This window comes from Melitaea cinxia, chromosome 23 (genome assembly GCF_905220565.1).
Source record: "Melitaea cinxia chromosome 23, ilMelCinx1.1, whole genome shotgun sequence".
In the NCBI taxonomy this organism is placed as follows: Eukaryota; Metazoa; Arthropoda; class Insecta; order Lepidoptera; family Nymphalidae; genus Melitaea; species Melitaea cinxia.
This window is the reverse complement of record NC_059416.1, coordinates 5,141,397-5,158,342: the sequence shown is the minus strand read 5'-3', so window position 1 is coordinate 5,158,342 and position 16,946 is coordinate 5,141,397. Positions and strand designations below refer to the sequence as shown.

Sequence of the window (16,946 nt, the reverse complement as noted above, 5' to 3'; positions counted from 1 at the left end):
GCTGGCCACATCATCGTCTCAATTTGCGCCTCAAGAAGAAACTGGCGAGTAACACTTGCTGTATGGCACCGAGCATTATCATGCATCAATAGAAAATTTTCTCCTATGTACCCAGCATAGGTACAACATGATCGAGGAGAATGTTTTCCACGTACTTTTGAGCTGTTAGACCACCACTCCGACCACCACCAGGCACGAAAACAAGCTCGGTCTTCCCTTCATATGATATTCCAACCCACATCATGACTAAACCACCGCCATATGATACTGTTTCAGCGAAACAGCATTGCGAGAACCGTTCCCCTGGACGCCTGTATACTCGGTCTCTTCTGTCCTTGCCACTGAGACACATTCTGCTCTCGTCAGTGAACAGAATGGAGCTCCTTTGCTTAATAGTCCAATTGAGGTATTCACGAGCAAATTGAAGTCGGGCTTGACGGTGAGCTGCGGTCAGTTTCGGGCCACTGGTTGGCCGTTTAGGAGTTAAATTGGCTTTCTTTAGATGTCTTCTAATTGTCCACTGACTGACAGCCACTCTTCGCACCCTTCTGAGTTCCTGTTGCACATCAACGCCCGTGAGATGACGATTTCTCAACGAAGTTGAGACAATGAAGCGGTCGTCCGTCTCAGATGTGCTCCGGGGTCTATTGGTTTGTGGTCTCCGAACGAAGCCACCAGTCTCTTGAAACCTTCTATGTACTCGTGAAACAGCTAATTGGCTCATGTTAAGTTCACGAGCGACTTGCCGATGACTATGGCCCGCTTGCAACAAAGCTACAACTTGGGCCGCTGCTTCTGAGGCAGTGTCCATTGGATCGCGATTAAAATACTGGGAGCTTAAGGAAATGTGTACCTGTCAACGTCTAACGAGTGACTGATAAGAAATATGGGTCACGTGAGCTTTTATACATGATTTAGTCTCGCAACTCGTGAGTACTGCAACGAGTAATTTCTGTAACGCTCATGTTTGACCGTAGTTATTAAAAAAGTTTTGTCATTGTTTATTTAAAAATTGCTATATTTATGGAAAAAAATATATCTCTTTCGAATAAAAAAACTTTTACAAAAATCGGATAAGCCATTTTCCGAAAAATCAAAGTTATATACCAATATACGTCTTGAGTCGATTCAGTTGCACGCGAGTGTATAATATTTAAAATCAACTATACAGCGACTTTACTGTTTTAAAGCTTCACATTTTCTACTGCAAATAATCGTTTTAATTGTATGAAAATTGTAAATAATTTAAAAATAAATAAACGCAAATTGTTAAAGCTTCCTTTCAGCATTAATTCTTTTGCACTTGTGTACTCTTTTTATGATTTCCTGGTAAATGTTATTAATATTTTTTTACAAGGTCAAATGATCTACATGGACAACTGGCGTATGATGATGTATCTCGGAACTCCTGTGATGCCGGACCTCGCTGCGCTTGTGTCCACCGGCCTCTATATCAATGATCTCTCTATGCATGATTTTAGCAGGTAAATATATACATACATTGGTACATACATGAAAACATATATATAACCTATATGCAATTTGTATACGTATAATAAACAGTTCATTTTTTAAACAATAATTAATACATGCATGTATGTTTACCACTGTATTGTATGGGTACTTTTGCTACTTTGGCCAAAATTATATTTGTAAGAAAATTTATCTTTTCGCCTTTGTATTAGCTTTAGTAAATTTTACCTTAGTATAGTTGCAACTTCTATACCCGGTTAGACGTAGGCTATAAGCATGCTATATTATGTATGCGTGATTAGAGGCTAGAAAATGTAATGCTATTATTGCTAGGACGGAAGCAATCATCAAAATGCCATCTAACCCAATATTTTTTAAATTTTATTACAACTCCAACTATCTAGTTGGCCTTGTAATAAGATTTAAAAATGTTTGTTTTAATGTTCTTAAAAATTGCCAGTCAAGTCAAAAGAGCTCTTGTATTTAGTACTAGTACCCGGTTGACCGAGCTAAGCTCGGTATTTTTAGTAAATCGTGTTTTTTGGAAATCATAAAGTATAAATACGAATTACATATTGATAAAATATGAATAATATTTTTCGATTTTACCGACATAATAATAAAAAATAAGAACAGTCTATTTAAATAAAAAATAGCGAGTGCAATTAGAAAAAGAAAAAGAAAAAATAATTGATCAGGGACATGTGGATTTGAACCATGATCTTCTCGGTTGATCCCGAGCGGCCGATTTCCCACCGAGCTATTTCAACTACATCGACTTATGCGAAATTTACCTTCGTATTCTAACGATATTTTTTTCAATTCCTAAAAACAGGGATAAAACGACATTTCCTGAAAATGAATCCTAGCTAGATAGATTTATCTCCCCCGAAACCCCCTAAATACTAAATTTTATGAAAATCGTTGGAGCCGTTTCCGAGATTCAGATTCTATATATATATATATATACAAGAATTGCTCGTTTAATAGTATAAGATTATTGTATTTAGTATTTCAAAGAGGTTGTATATATCCTATAAATTTCACGCAGTGACTTGACAAGAGTGGAAATCTAGGTAACTATAAATATCAACATCCTAAAGGAGAATGTTACGAGTCACGCTTCATATGTTTGCTTTATCTCGGCCTTACGTTAGATATTTCGTTAGCATTACACAATGTATGGAAAATGGAGATAGAAGCTTTTGCCTATGCTTCGGAAACTTTTTAACATAAATAATGCAAACAACACTAGCTTTTAGTGAAATCTTGTATAGAAATATTTTACGATCATACATGAACCTTTTTTATAAAATCTTGTTAAGACCTCTTTCATCAAAGAAGCTATTACAATGCTGGTTGACTATATCGTAAATCTCGAATTATTAATTTTTAATTTAAATTTGCAATAGCTTTGTCCAAAAATACTTTTGCGATGTCTATGTACTCCTACGGTATGATTCTATAAGTAATGGCTTAGTTATGTATTAGTAATGATTTGGTTAGGTTTTTATACTACAATAACTATATTCCCAAATTTATTTTTAAAATTGAGAAGTTTCAGTTAAAATTAAATGTTAAAATTAAACTTTATTAACATTAAAAAGTAAGGTAAGAAAATATTTAATTGACGATTTATCCAAGCCTCAATTACTGTTAATATTTTACAACGTCTTCAAATTAAATAATATTTGACGATACTCGACGTTTACGACCAACTCCACTACTTTGTGCACATTCTTTATAGCCTTTATACTTTAGATACTATAAAATGTAGAAGTTTGAATTAATTTTATTATTTAACCTAGTAAATCAGTGATTTCTTAACATAAGGTAGGTAATAGTCACGATTCAACACTTTACACCTCACTGCTGGGAATAGGCCTCTTTCTCCATGGAGAAGAAGCATTGGAACTTAATCCACTACGCTTCTCCTCTGCGTAAAACGTAACGTAACCGTAACGTAAACCTGTATAAATAATAAATGCCTATATTATTGGAACGAAGTTCCTTACGGCAGGCTTGACATTTGGCTGGGCGAGCGAACTGAAAAAAATGTGATTCTAAAACCGTAAGAAAAATATGTAACGGAAGCAACGTAATCAGTCACACGACTGTATAATATGACGTTATTTATATTATTATTTATGTAATTTTATACTGTCGACAAAAGTAAATAAAGACATATTATGTTTTTTATTTAACTTAATAGTTTGAATTATTATTATTATTATTATTATTTTGTTTGATTTATTTTATTTTACGGTATTTGGTATTTTCTAAAATACTAAATTTCCTAAATACTTTTATGTACTTAATTAAAAACCAATGAACAAAATAAAAAAAAACCAAGAACTAGAAAATATATATGTATAAAATTCAACATTTTTTTCAAATTGTGTTGCTTTTATACTATCCGAAGGAACTTCGTTTTACCAAAAATTGTAATACCTATATTATAATTTAAGGTTCAATTTTTTAGAGACCTCATGCTCGCCGGTACGCAACAATCAGTAGAACTGAAACTCGCTTTAGATCAGGAACAGCAAAAAAGCAAGAAGCTAGAAGAATCTATGAGAAAACTGGATGAAGAAATGAAAAGAACAGACGAACTTCTGTATCAGATGATACCAAAACAGGTCGCAGACAGATTACGTAATGGAGAAAACCCGATAGACACGTGCGAGGTAAAAGTCACTTGGTGAATTTGCTGAAGATTTTGTTCTAACTATTCGTTATTGTGTTTTGAACGGAAAAGACAAAATAAATAATTCGTTTCTCGTAATACTTTGTTATCAATAAGTAAATAATCTACTCTAATACTCTAATAATATACTCTATTTTCATATTCATGTTTAATACAAACGAAGAATAACTTATTTCTTACGTATCATTTATAAGAATTCATGATATTTTATTTAAATAACTAAAATTTATTTTACCATAAAGGGTATATGTGTTTAGCAAACAACGTTTTACTTTACTATACAATGTTTGTATAAATACAATAAATTATAACACCCATAAATTAAAAAATATATCATAATTAAATTTATTATTACTAATGATTTATACAAGAATATAATATTTCAAAGTTTTAACGTGTTTATCGTTGATATTAAAATTATTTTCTCTTAATTAAATTTAGAAAGCTCTTGCGGTCTTGATGAAAAGTTTATGTACTTTAATTCACCACAAGATTAGTTTTAGTCAAGTAAACATAAAACATCTAAAAGGCAAATTAAAACGACTTTAGAATTAGAAAATGACTTTTATTAATTTAAAACAAAAACAGAATATGAGAAGTTTAATGGAATACTTATATTAAAACTAGCTGACTCGGCAAACGTTGTCTTGCCGCTAAACGCTATTTAAAAATAGGGGTTGATGGTAGAAGGGTGAAAATTTAGGGTTGTTTGTATTTTTCAAAGCCAAATCATAATAAAATAAAAAATAAATAATGAATCTAAAAATTTTAAAAAAACTGTGGTGGACTACCCTTAACATTTAGGGGGATGAAAAATAGATGTTGTTCGATTCGCAGGCTTACCCAATATGCACACAAAATTTCATGAGAATCGGTCAAGCCGTTTCGTAAAAGTTTAACTACAAACACCGCGACACGAGAAATATATATTAGATTAATGGAGCCAAATTTAGTAGGAGTTGTACAATATGTAATTGGAGTTTCTGAGATATTATGGATATAAAATTTCGGATACGATTACAGATATCAAAATAATATTATTTTTAGATATTAAATAATTCGTATTATCCGTTACTTTCGTATAGTTTCGGTTACAGATATTATATTTTAAAAAAATTATTGAAAGCAAAAAGTAAACAGGTAATGATTAGAGATTATATTTTTTTCCTTTTGGTACTCAGTTACTGTTAGTTAATCTTAATATTATTTTTATTTAAATTGAAATTCAATTTCGACTGACGAGTTATGGATAACAAAGAATGTTTTGTATGTTATTTTGATGAAAAAAAATTAAAACAGCATAAACCATATTATTTAGACTCCTTCCCTATCCGAAATTATCCGTAACTTTTATATCGGTTACGGTTACGAAATTCCACAGCATATATATTTTGAGTATAAAATCAAAGCGCTTGTAGATTAAAATAGATGTTTTTAAAGTTTAATTCTTTAGAAACGATATAAGAAACAACGAAATAGCAGCGACGCTGAGAGTGACAATTTATAGCTCTATTAGCTGTTCAAGCGACATATGTATATGTATAGTAGTACCAGCATTTACTGTACCATACGAATAGCAAGCGTCAATTTATGTTTTGATTTTCAGTTTTATTGTTGTAATTAATTATAATTTAATTCATTTAATATAACGTAATCGTTCTTAAAAAGTAATATATACGCCGGAGCTGATACACACACTTTTTTCTCTAGATGTTCGACAGTGTATCGATCCTGTTCTCTGATGTTGTGACTTTCACGGAGATCTGTTCCCGAATCACGCCCATGGAAGTGGTGTCCATGCTCAACGCTATGTACTCCATATTCGATACACTTACAGAAAGGAATCGAGTTTATAAGGTCTCTAACAATTTTCTTTCTTTAATATATTTTTTTATTTATATTTTCCGTATATTAAGTTCGAAAATATTTAAAAAAATGTTATTTCATCAGGCTATCATAATTTTTTTTTAAATATTTTAAGTTGTAATAATAAGTAATTAAATTTTTTACAACAATACCATAACAACTTTTAAACGTGTATAAGCTTGTCCATTGTTACATAAATACACGTTCCTTAGAATTATAACACATTCAATGTAAGATTTTTTTTGTAAATCGGCTATTACAATGGATATTCATCTCTTGTCGTAATATTCTAACCGATTTATTTCTCGAATTGTTTTTCAATGTGTTTTTATAAAATCTTTCTATTATAATTTTATAGGTAGAAACAATAGGTGATGCGTACATGGTCGTGTCTGGAGCTCCAGAAAAGGAAGACAACCACGCGGAGAAAGTTTGCGACATGGCCCTCGACATGGTGGAAGCAATTACTGACCTTAAGGACCCTAGCACAGGTAAAGACAGAACCGGATATTTATTTACTTAAAAGGCTACTTTTTAGACTACCAATTTTAGTAATGACTAAACAAAAAAAAAAATATAATTTCTATAAAATCAAAATATATCCCTCAAATTAGGTTCATGATACGAAAAATGATTGACACAGCTTTTGGTATAAACGTTTATAGTAGGAGATGAAATAGCAAGTTCTTTGCAAAATTATGAGTGTGAGACGTGGAATGTCACCAAGGATGTCTCGCATCGGCTCCAAGTATTCGTTAAAAGATGCCCTCGCAGAATCCTTGGTATTTACTGGCCCGAAATAATCTCCAACGAACAACTTTGGGAGCGCTGCACTGAAAGTCCGATCGACCAGCAGATCAAACGCCGGAAATGGAGCTGGATAAGCCACACTCTCTGAAGAGATTCTAACCATATACCGAGGCAAGCCCTAGATTAGAACCCCCAAGGAAAGTGCAAACGTGGCCGTCCAGAACAAACCTGGCGGCGGACAATCATTGACGAAGCCGAGGCCATCGGAAAGACTTGGAATGAGATCAAGCGAGACGCTCAGGACCGCTCGGAATGGAGATGCAGTGTGGTCGCCCTCCGCCCCAGCTAGAGGACACAGGAACCTGATATAATATTACAAAATTAGGAAATCCAGGAGAACACTCAATTTCCATAAAGTATATAGTATATATACTTTATATACAGCAAAAATTAGAGCAATTTTGGTTATATATTTATGTTCATTTGAAATATTCTAAACATTCTAATCACAAAAATTCCAGGATCTCACCTCTCAATCAGAGTAGGAGTCCACTCTGGAGCGGTAGTGGCGGGTATCGTTGGCCTCAAAATGCCTCGCTACTGCCTGTTCGGAGACTCGGTGAACACGGCGTCTCGCATGGAGTCCACGTCCGAAGCCATGCGCATCCACATCTCGCAGACCACGCGCGAGCTGCTGTCGCCGTCCTACGTCGTCACTGAACGTGGAGAAATTCAAGTCAAAGGGAAAGGTAAATCAACAAATAAAAGAAGTAAACATTAAAACGAATGATTTTTTATTTTATTATATGAATTTATTTAAGAACGTATAAAAACATGTGAGGTCTAGCTACGTTTAAGTACCCACAGTTGATTTTAAATTTAACTATGACGTAAAAGAAATCTTTGTATTTATTATGATTCTCGCACCATTTAGACTAAGAAAGTAGACTAAGTAATATATATAAAATGTTAAAAAAATAAAAATTTACTTACAGGTGCAATGAAAACATACTGGCTAGAAGATCGAGAGTCCAGGCCGTCTCTTTCGAAAATAATATCATCTCAAATTCAAGCTGTCTCCGAATTAGAATGGGAAAGAGCCGCTGACATCAGAGACAGTATCGCTGAACATTCAGCACAACAACTTAATAATAAAGAAACTCTGAATAATTTCCATTTACCAAATTCAATCAACTCTGGTCCTAACTCCTTAGGAAATAATATCCAAAATAGTAGTCCAATAACATTCCAACCTTCAACTCCTACGTTGAAAAACCAGAATGGTCCAACAGTAACGTCACCTGTTGAAGAGAGACGGATGTATTCTCCTGTCACTTTCCAAGATGTCGCTCGACGGAGTATAGCTAATTCTCCCAATAGAACTGATAAGGAAAACGGTAATTCGTTTTATGAAAAGCATTATAACTAAAATTGTAATTAAAAGATTTTTTAATATTGTTTTAAAAGATTTTCGACCGTTCCCAGAATCGAGATCAACTTCAGCGAGTGTAGGAGGTGTTTGGACGGATGCAGAATCCTTGGAACCGCAAAGGAATCTTGATAGCTTGAACTCGTCATTCTGGTACTTATATTAATTTATTGACTACTAGCTGTATTAATTTTGTAAGCGTTATAATGTATTATAAATTTTAATTTACCTCTTTCCTTCCAAAGGAATCAAACTGAATGTCAAAATTAAATTTATCCAGGGTCTTAAACCAAAAAGTTGATTCAAAGCATGCCAACTTGTAACCATAATGCTAATAATAAAATACAGATGATCAGCAAAAATCAGTTTTGACTTCTGTTTCCATTCTAGAAAACGTTTATTTTTTTTAATTTCTTTAGTATCTATCTTTATACCTACTATTTGTATATTATTATTTTCACTTATGCTTGCCAGCTCGAGTTTCTTAATTGATATGCAGTAAATAAAAATGTGTTTTCATCGATATTGTCGTAAATCTTAAGTTACAGTTCCACGTCCCCTTGCAGAGTCGGAACTGCGCCGGCTCCCAAGGAACGTGACAACTTCTTTACGGAATCCGTGGTAAGTTTACAAAGACAAAATTTAAAGGATACACTAGACATAAAAAATATGTGTAGATTTATAAATATTTATATCTTCAAAATTAAATGGAAGTATTTATTTCGCCATAAATTGATTACACATACTTACCGAACTTCAAAAAAAAACTACACTTCAAAATTTCTATAATATACAAACTTAGGTACACTAGTACCCAGTGTCACGCAATAAATAACAATATTTTTAAATTTCACTAATCGGCTATCTATTATTTCATCGATTTTATTAAATATTACAACAAATTACTTAAACTAATGAAGCTTAGTGTTGGACTACAGTTAATAAAATAATAATTAAAAAAAAAACAATAAACCCGCCTGCGTGAAGAACAACTAATAGAAAATCAACTGAAAAAGCTGGAACAAGATAAAAATTCAATATGCACACAAAGTCAGCAAATAAATAGAAACAATATCAAACATTTTGTGCTGTACATTTAAAATATATTAATACGGTAGTCCTTCGAAACTTTATGCAGCGTCGTACATAACATGCAGTCGGAGACATGCACAAAGAGAGAATGATTTGACTTATCCTTCAATTTCATGCCTCCGACTGCATATTATCTACGACGTTGCATAAAGTTTCGAAGGACTACCGTATTAATATATTTTAAATGTACAGCACAAAATGTTTGATATTGTTTCTATTTATTTGCTGACTTTGTGTGCATATTGAATTTTTATCTTGTTCCAGCTTTTTCAGTTGATTTTCTATTAGTTGTTCTTCACGCAGGCGCGTTTATTGTTTTTTTTTTAAATTATTATTTTATTTATGTCTTTTTAGTCAGTCAAATTACGTAATCGGTTCAATTCATTAAAACAGTTTACATCATGTGGTTGATTAAGTAATTTTTTAGGGTCAAGAGAACTGATAGCAAGCCCGGAGAAAGATCTCACTCTGCTCAAAGCAACGTAAGCCTGACCTTTAGCAAATAGGTGACTGCTTAAGTCAACAACTATTAGTTTCAATATAATGAAATTATTATTAAAATTATTTGTTTGTATTTGGTATTATGTAGTTGTTATTGATTGTATTAATGTAATTGTAAATTGGTGTGACATTTATTAATTTTCATTTGTAATTTTAATTGTATGTTTTTTTTATAACCATTGTTATAAAAACCATTGTTATATATATATATATATATATTATTAGAAAGGCTACACCCCGAAGTTGATCGTCGCCTAGGAGGCGAGTTTGGCATGGCATAGGCGTGGGAAAGAGCCAAGTCCACATTTTTTAAACTTTAATATTGTATTTCTTTATTAGTATTACGGTAATAATAATCATGATATACCTTTTTAAAATCCTTGTATTGTGCCCTTCAATTTGATACCCATATTGTGTATTCGAGAAAAAAATTTTTTTTTCATTAACTACAATGGCTTCGCGCAACCGCCATGTTTGATTTTTTTTAATGTCACCTATCTAAGAACATTTGGGCAGCTAAGACGAACCTAACGATACCTCAATTATGTAAATCCGTTCAGTGGTTCTGGAAATATGAGGTAGTAAAGAATATTACATACAAATATACATACATACAAGATACGCGCGAAAAACATAACCCTTCCTTGGCAGTCGGGTAAAAAAAGCCGTGAAAAAACTCTCGGTACTCTTTCATAAATTCAAGGATATAAAAAAAAGTAAACAAAATGTACAGTTAGACTATGAAGTGACCAAGACAAACACGAGAAAGCCAATCGTTTGTGCCAAAATCACCAAATGCCACCTGCTTACAATATTGAGAACTATATAATTTAATGACAGGGTGGGATATAGAAATAGAATGGCAAAGCATAATTCAATCCCATGGCCGTTCATCGTTAAGGTATTTATTGATACCGTAATAAGCGTTGCTACAAAAAGTTTGCTAAGTAGTTTTTTTTAAACCTCTGTAAAAGCAGAGATTGAAACGCAGCAGGAATTATACTACGGAAGCAGCTGAAATACACTAATCTAGCTTTATTGACATATGTTAATAATCGTATTCTCTTAATCGCGTAAGCTGCAGAACTTAGTCTATCCGTCAGTGGACTGATATGGAGCCCCCACTGCAACTTAGATTCAATGGTATTTCCAAGATAAACGGTTGAATTAACAAAAAATAGTTTATGACCATTGATTTCTGGCTGCTATATCAACTTGTTTACATTGGTGATTGTACATTTGGTACAGAAAATTTTATACAATTAGTTATTTTGACTGTTAAGAAGCAAAATTATTGACACTAAATCAGTGCACCACTTTAAATTAGTGAGGATCAACAAACAATACAATCTCATGATTTTACTAAATTACATATTCATTACTGTACGGTAGGTAGGTTATTTATGTACTTGTATATTAAAAATAATGAACCCAGAATTGGGCCTTGTTTAACCCCCATCTATACTAGAGACCCAGACGACGTAATACCACTTATTTCAACGCTATGAGTTCCACGAATAAGATAAGAACTCAGAAGTTTTAACGCAGTATTTTCAATGCCATAGTGACGTGAGTTTCCTGATTAATGTGTCAAGGTGAACACAGTCAAAGCCTTGAACAAATACCAGAATACAGCCAAGGCATTCGGCGACACTTCCCAGCAGTCCCGGATATACGATTTTTTCGAACCGGGGCAGAAACTTGATAATGGCGCCCCCTCTCTTCAGCATTTGAGAAAAACTGTCAAAACTAACAAAAGAGTAGCATTTTTGTGACCATTTGTGAAAATAATAAACTATACAAATAAATAAAATTGGAGTCTGTTTGTCATATTAAAGTAAGCGCTTTTACTAAATTTATATAGACGTATACAAGGTACAAACACCAAAATAGCATTACTTACAATTTTTGTCTGTCTGTCTGTTTGTTCTGGCTAATCTCTGAAACAACTGTTATATTCTGATCTATTCTGTTCGATTCTGTTCAGTTTTGTATTTGATTTTTATTCGATTCTCTATTTGATTCTCTTTTTAATTCACTGTTCGATTCTATTCGATTCCTTTTTCGATTTTCTATTCGATTCTCTATTCAAGTCTCTATTCGTTTCTCTATTCTATCTTCTATTCAATTGAAAATCGATTTTATAATAGACCTCTATTCGATTTTATAATCAATTTTGTAATCAATTTTATATTCGATTGTTTTTCGATTTTCTATTCGATACAATCGATTTTCTATTCGATATTCTAATCGATTAACTTATTGATTTTCTATTCGATTTTATAATACATAAAATATATATCCACAGGCTTATAATGCTCATGGTTTTGTTATTCCAATTTTTATTTTTGGTAATAGTCGTTACTTGGTACTTACACAACTGCAACTTACAACTTATATCAAAAAAACCAAGGTGGCTTGGTTACCACAGGTCTAGAAACCACCGAAAATGCTGCGGCCCGTCTTGGGCCGAGTATTTCTAAGCCAGCAGTTGGATGGCTATCCCGCCATCGGTCGGCTTTTTAAGTTCCAAGGTGGTGGCTGAACCGTGTTATCCCTTAGTCACCTCTTACGACACCCACGGGAACAGATGAGGTGGCTATATCTTTGCTGCCGTCACCACTAAGCCTTTTTTAAAATTAGCCACTTTTATAATCGATTTTGTAATTGATTTTCTATTCGATTTTGTAATCAATTTACAAATAGATTTTCTTACCGATAATCAACTTTCTGATCGATTTTTTTGTAGAATTATAATCGATTTTATAATCGATTTCCCATGCGATTTTCTATTCGATTTCGTAATTGATTCTATTCTATTCTATGATTCTATTCTATTCTATTCTATTCTATTTCCTTCTCTATTCTATTCAATTCTGTTCTGTTCTGTTCCGTTCTGTTCCATTTCGTTCCATTCCGTTCTATTCTATTTTGTTCTGTTCTATTCTGTTTCTGTTCTATTCCATTCTATTCTGTTCTGTTCTATTCTATTCTTTTCTGTTCTGTTCTATTCTGTTCTATTCTGTTTCTGTTCTGTTCTATTCTATTTTGTTATGTTCTATTCTGTTCTATTCTATTTTGTTCTGTTCTATTCTGTTTTTGTTCTATTCTGTTTTTGTTCTATTCTGTTCTGTTCTATTCTATTCTATTCTGTTCTGTTCTGTTCTATTCTATTCTGTTCTGTTCTGTTCTATTCTTTTTTGTTCTGTTTTGTTCTATCCTATTCTATTCTGTTCTATTCTATTCTGTTTCTGTTCTGTTCTATTCTGTCTGTTCTGTTCTATTCTGATCTGTTCTGTTCTATTCTGTTCTGTTCTATTCTATTTTGTTCTGTTCTATTCTGTTTCTGTTCTATTCTATTCGGTTCTATTCTGTTCTGTTCTGTTCTTTTCTGTTCTGTTATGTTCTGTTCTATTCTGTTCTATTCTATTATATTCTATTCTTTTCTTTTCTATTCTATTCTATTCTGTTCTGTTCTATTCTGTTCTGTTCTATTCTGATCTGTTCTATTCTGTTCTATTCTGTTCTGTTCTATTCTGTTCTGTTCTATTCTATTCTGTTCTGTTCTATTCTATTCTGTTCTATTCTGTTCTATTCTTTTCTGTTCTATTCTGTTCTGTTCTATTCTATTCTGATCTATTCTGTTCTGTTCTATGCTGTTCTATTCTATTCTGTTCTATTCTATTTTGTTCTGTTCTATTCTGTTTCTGTTCTATTCTGTTTCTGTTCTATTCTATTCTGTTCTGTTCTGTTCTATTCTGTTCTATTCTATTCTGTTCTGTTCTATTTTATTCTATTCTATTCTGTTCTGTTCTATTCTATTCTATTCGATTATATTATATTCGAAATATATGACGGGTTTTATAATTTTGTTTAAATTTATGATTAAATTAAATAGGATGAAGCAGTTTAAGGATAGTTTAAGGATAGTTTAAGGAGGAAAGAAGTGTGCTTTTACTAACCTCCTAAATGTTGGTTTTGACTCTACGCGTCTGCTATGAATTTTCGGTCTAACACGGTCTAACTTAGCGTAATTTATATAATATATATAAAGATACATCCACAGGCTTATAATGCCCGTGCTTTCATTATTCTAATTTTTATTTTAGTTAGTAATCGTTACTTGGTTCCTACACTACTGTAACTTACATTAAATAAACCAATTATTCTAACTTAGTGTCCCTTATGCAGACGTGAGTCCACCAACGACGCTAACTTAATTGATATCTTACATAAGTAAGCGTAATTATCTGAGATTGTCCATGAACCAATAAGTGCCCTACGTAAAGCAGGAAATATCTTGTGCACATTTTAGAGCAGCCCGACTGGGGTAGTATCTCAACCTTTCAGAAAATAGCATTACTTGAATCCAGTATTACATAGCGGTGATCTTCTGCAAGATCGAGGTACTTCCCTTGTCGGGCAGCTCCAGATTTTGAGCAGGATATTTTCAGCTGTGCCCTACCTCAGTTCAGTACTCAATCTTCTAAAGTAACGAACCTCGCCAGCAGTCCCTCGCGCACTCGGCGCCCGCAGCGGCGCGCGCTCGCAGCGCCTCGCCCTCGCCGCGCGCCGACGACATCGGTACAGCGGGCCCGACCTGACACTTGTTGTTTTGCACTGTTTTCAGCTTTCGATGTGTGCAGCTACACTGTATGTGCTTAGTGACATGACCAATTAATATTTCCACGTAAAAATTCACCCATTTACTGTCTCTGCAAGTTGTAGCATTACGTTGAATTATAATATTTACTTTGATTACTTGCTGCATCCAATATTTAGCATTTGTGGTGATAAAAAAAAAATAATCATCATGTTACGCTATTTTTTTGATAAATATAATCTTCGGTAAAATGTTATCACTTTAGATGAGGTAAAAATCGTTTATTGATTGGTACTTTCATTTTCGAACACCCAAGCAATTTTGCATGTGTATATACATGCGATGAAAATATTAGCAACTCCAAATAGATACATTATTAGAATTTTGGAAATTGAAGAATATTTTACTTTTAGCACGTGGTCCATTTTATTATCTATTTCATCATTTCATGCATTGATGTGTCACGCAGTTTTACATTAGAGCACGATTGTATGAATGAATATATGAATATTCTAGAGCATGTATTTTTATTTGTACTCCAAACGCACCACTTCAACATTTAGCATGTTCTTAGCAGACCAAAAACACTTCGTAATGACTTCTAAATAACCTTTTAAGTTCCTTTTTCGTTGAATCATATTTCGATATGCGTTAATTTAAATATAAAATCGTATGTATGTATTTTATTTAATTCTTTTTTTACAGAAACCGATACAGAATATCAAGACGCACAAACAGACACACATATTTGCACGATATCGGAAAACGTCGAACCTCCCAAACAGGGCAGAGTCGGGAGATTCCGGGCGAGAATAGCACCAGGACACCACAAAACGTGTACAGTTCACAAACAATCAAATAAAGATTCCCTAAAAGAGAAGCAAATACCGTCTGGAAACGTCCAACCACACGGTCATCATCATTCGAAGAACGTCAATCATCATCAGTGTTGTGGAGCGTTCGGAAACCCTCACGTACGACATAAGACTAACTCTAGCTGTCACTTAATATAACTTTATTTATATTATTTAATTTAATATCATAAAGACACAGTAGAAATGCCACGTATATTTTGACACCATCACACGTATTAAAATCTTAAAATATATTATATAAAATAAAATTTGTGAGACAAGATTTTGACAATTACTTTTATTCGCTAAGACGAAAAAAATAATCTTTACTTTATATTTATAAGTCTATAATAATTAATGTAAACATGATATTGTTCCAACATTTATACAGACACAGTTCTATATATTTTTACATAATTATAAATGTGCGTTTCGGCCTAAAAGGTTTTTTATCTAGAATTTGATGTTGTATTAGAACTTTAAGTAGTTAAGTCATAAGTATAATATTTTGCTATTGTACAAAACTCAATGTGTTACATCATTATCATAGTAGAAAGGTATACTTTAAAATATTATACATGAACTAAGAGCAGTTACTTCATAAGATGAAAAAATTCCAAAATATATGTTACAGTAAAAGTTCAAGGTATTTACGTGTGTGCAAGGTATTACGGATGCGCTCATGCTCACATGGCTAGGTAAGAGAAAGGCTCTGATAAAACTATAGGCTAGGTACTCGTAGATAAAATGAAAAAGATTAGAGTTAATCGACGTAGTTTCTCAATTATGGTTCGATATAAATTGAAAGAATGGAAAAGGTAACGATCATGATTTGAGGTGTAAATTCATTTAAACGGGACTGACCAAGCTCTGTGGCCATAGAGAATCTCAAAATAATAATCGCATTAGGTCCTCTTTAAATTAAAGTGTAGTAAATGTGAAAGTTTAAGAGCTTATATAGGAACGTGATATTTAAAGGAAGCTAAAGGAGTGTGAATAGGACAAGTTCGGACGCAGATATAAGAAATTAACTGACAAAGATACATTTTACTACCAAAACCTATCCCTATTTGCTTAGATACTGTTGCTGTTCTGTTTTGTAATTTTGTGTTTTGTATATAAAGCATGTTTCTCATTTGTTCTGAAATATAACAGCATAAAAGCATTCTTGTACTGATTTATCAACATTTAAAGCTAGCATTAGGTAACTTATGTTATGGCATGCTATTACGCACCTAATAATAGATCGATAGCTGTTAAAGTTGTGCAATCTTTCTCGTCAAAATTAATGTTGAAAATGCTGTTAATACGTCTATACTGTTCAAAAATATGTATGTATGGAGCAATTGTAATAACGTATAATTGATAATTTTCTTATAACGATTTCCGAACAATACTTACTCTCTTTCACATGCCATACATTACCCTTCTGCGGCAGAAACTAATGGCTATATGAGGGCTATTTTTCTAAATATTGTGATAAACATTTTTAAACGTAGATTTTGTTTTGTTTTTAATATTTTAGATAATACGAGCGCTAGGTATAAAAATACTTCTGTCACAAATATATTTAAAAAGAGCTTTAGAAATTGACAATAGAAATTTCTATAAAAAAAATTAACTCAGTACTGTCAAACAGTGTAAAAAAGATAATAAATAAGTAAAAATAGA

The 16,946-nt window shown here is 32.7% G+C and overlaps 1 protein-coding gene across 1 annotated transcript in view; it reads left to right on the top strand.

Moving 5' to 3' along the window:
• LOC123664961 (soluble guanylate cyclase 88E) overlaps positions 1-15,434 on the top strand; it is a 32,098-nt gene extending 16,664 nt beyond the window's left edge. The window contains exons 6-15 of the mRNA XM_045599327.1: positions 1,358-1,484; positions 3,956-4,160; positions 5,891-6,037; positions 6,405-6,537; positions 7,318-7,545; positions 7,792-8,193; positions 8,282-8,378; positions 8,774-8,846; positions 14,327-14,402; positions 15,127-15,434. Of these exons, the coding sequence (XP_045455283.1) occupies positions 1,358-1,484; positions 3,956-4,160; positions 5,891-6,037; positions 6,405-6,537; positions 7,318-7,545; positions 7,792-8,193; positions 8,282-8,378; positions 8,774-8,846; positions 14,327-14,402; positions 15,127-15,434 (1,796 nt within the window). The remainder of the gene's footprint in view (positions 1-1,357; positions 1,485-3,955; positions 4,161-5,890; positions 6,038-6,404; positions 6,538-7,317; positions 7,546-7,791; positions 8,194-8,281; positions 8,379-8,773; positions 8,847-14,326; positions 14,403-15,126) is intronic.
• The last annotated feature ends 1,512 nt before the right edge of the window (positions 15,435-16,946 follow it).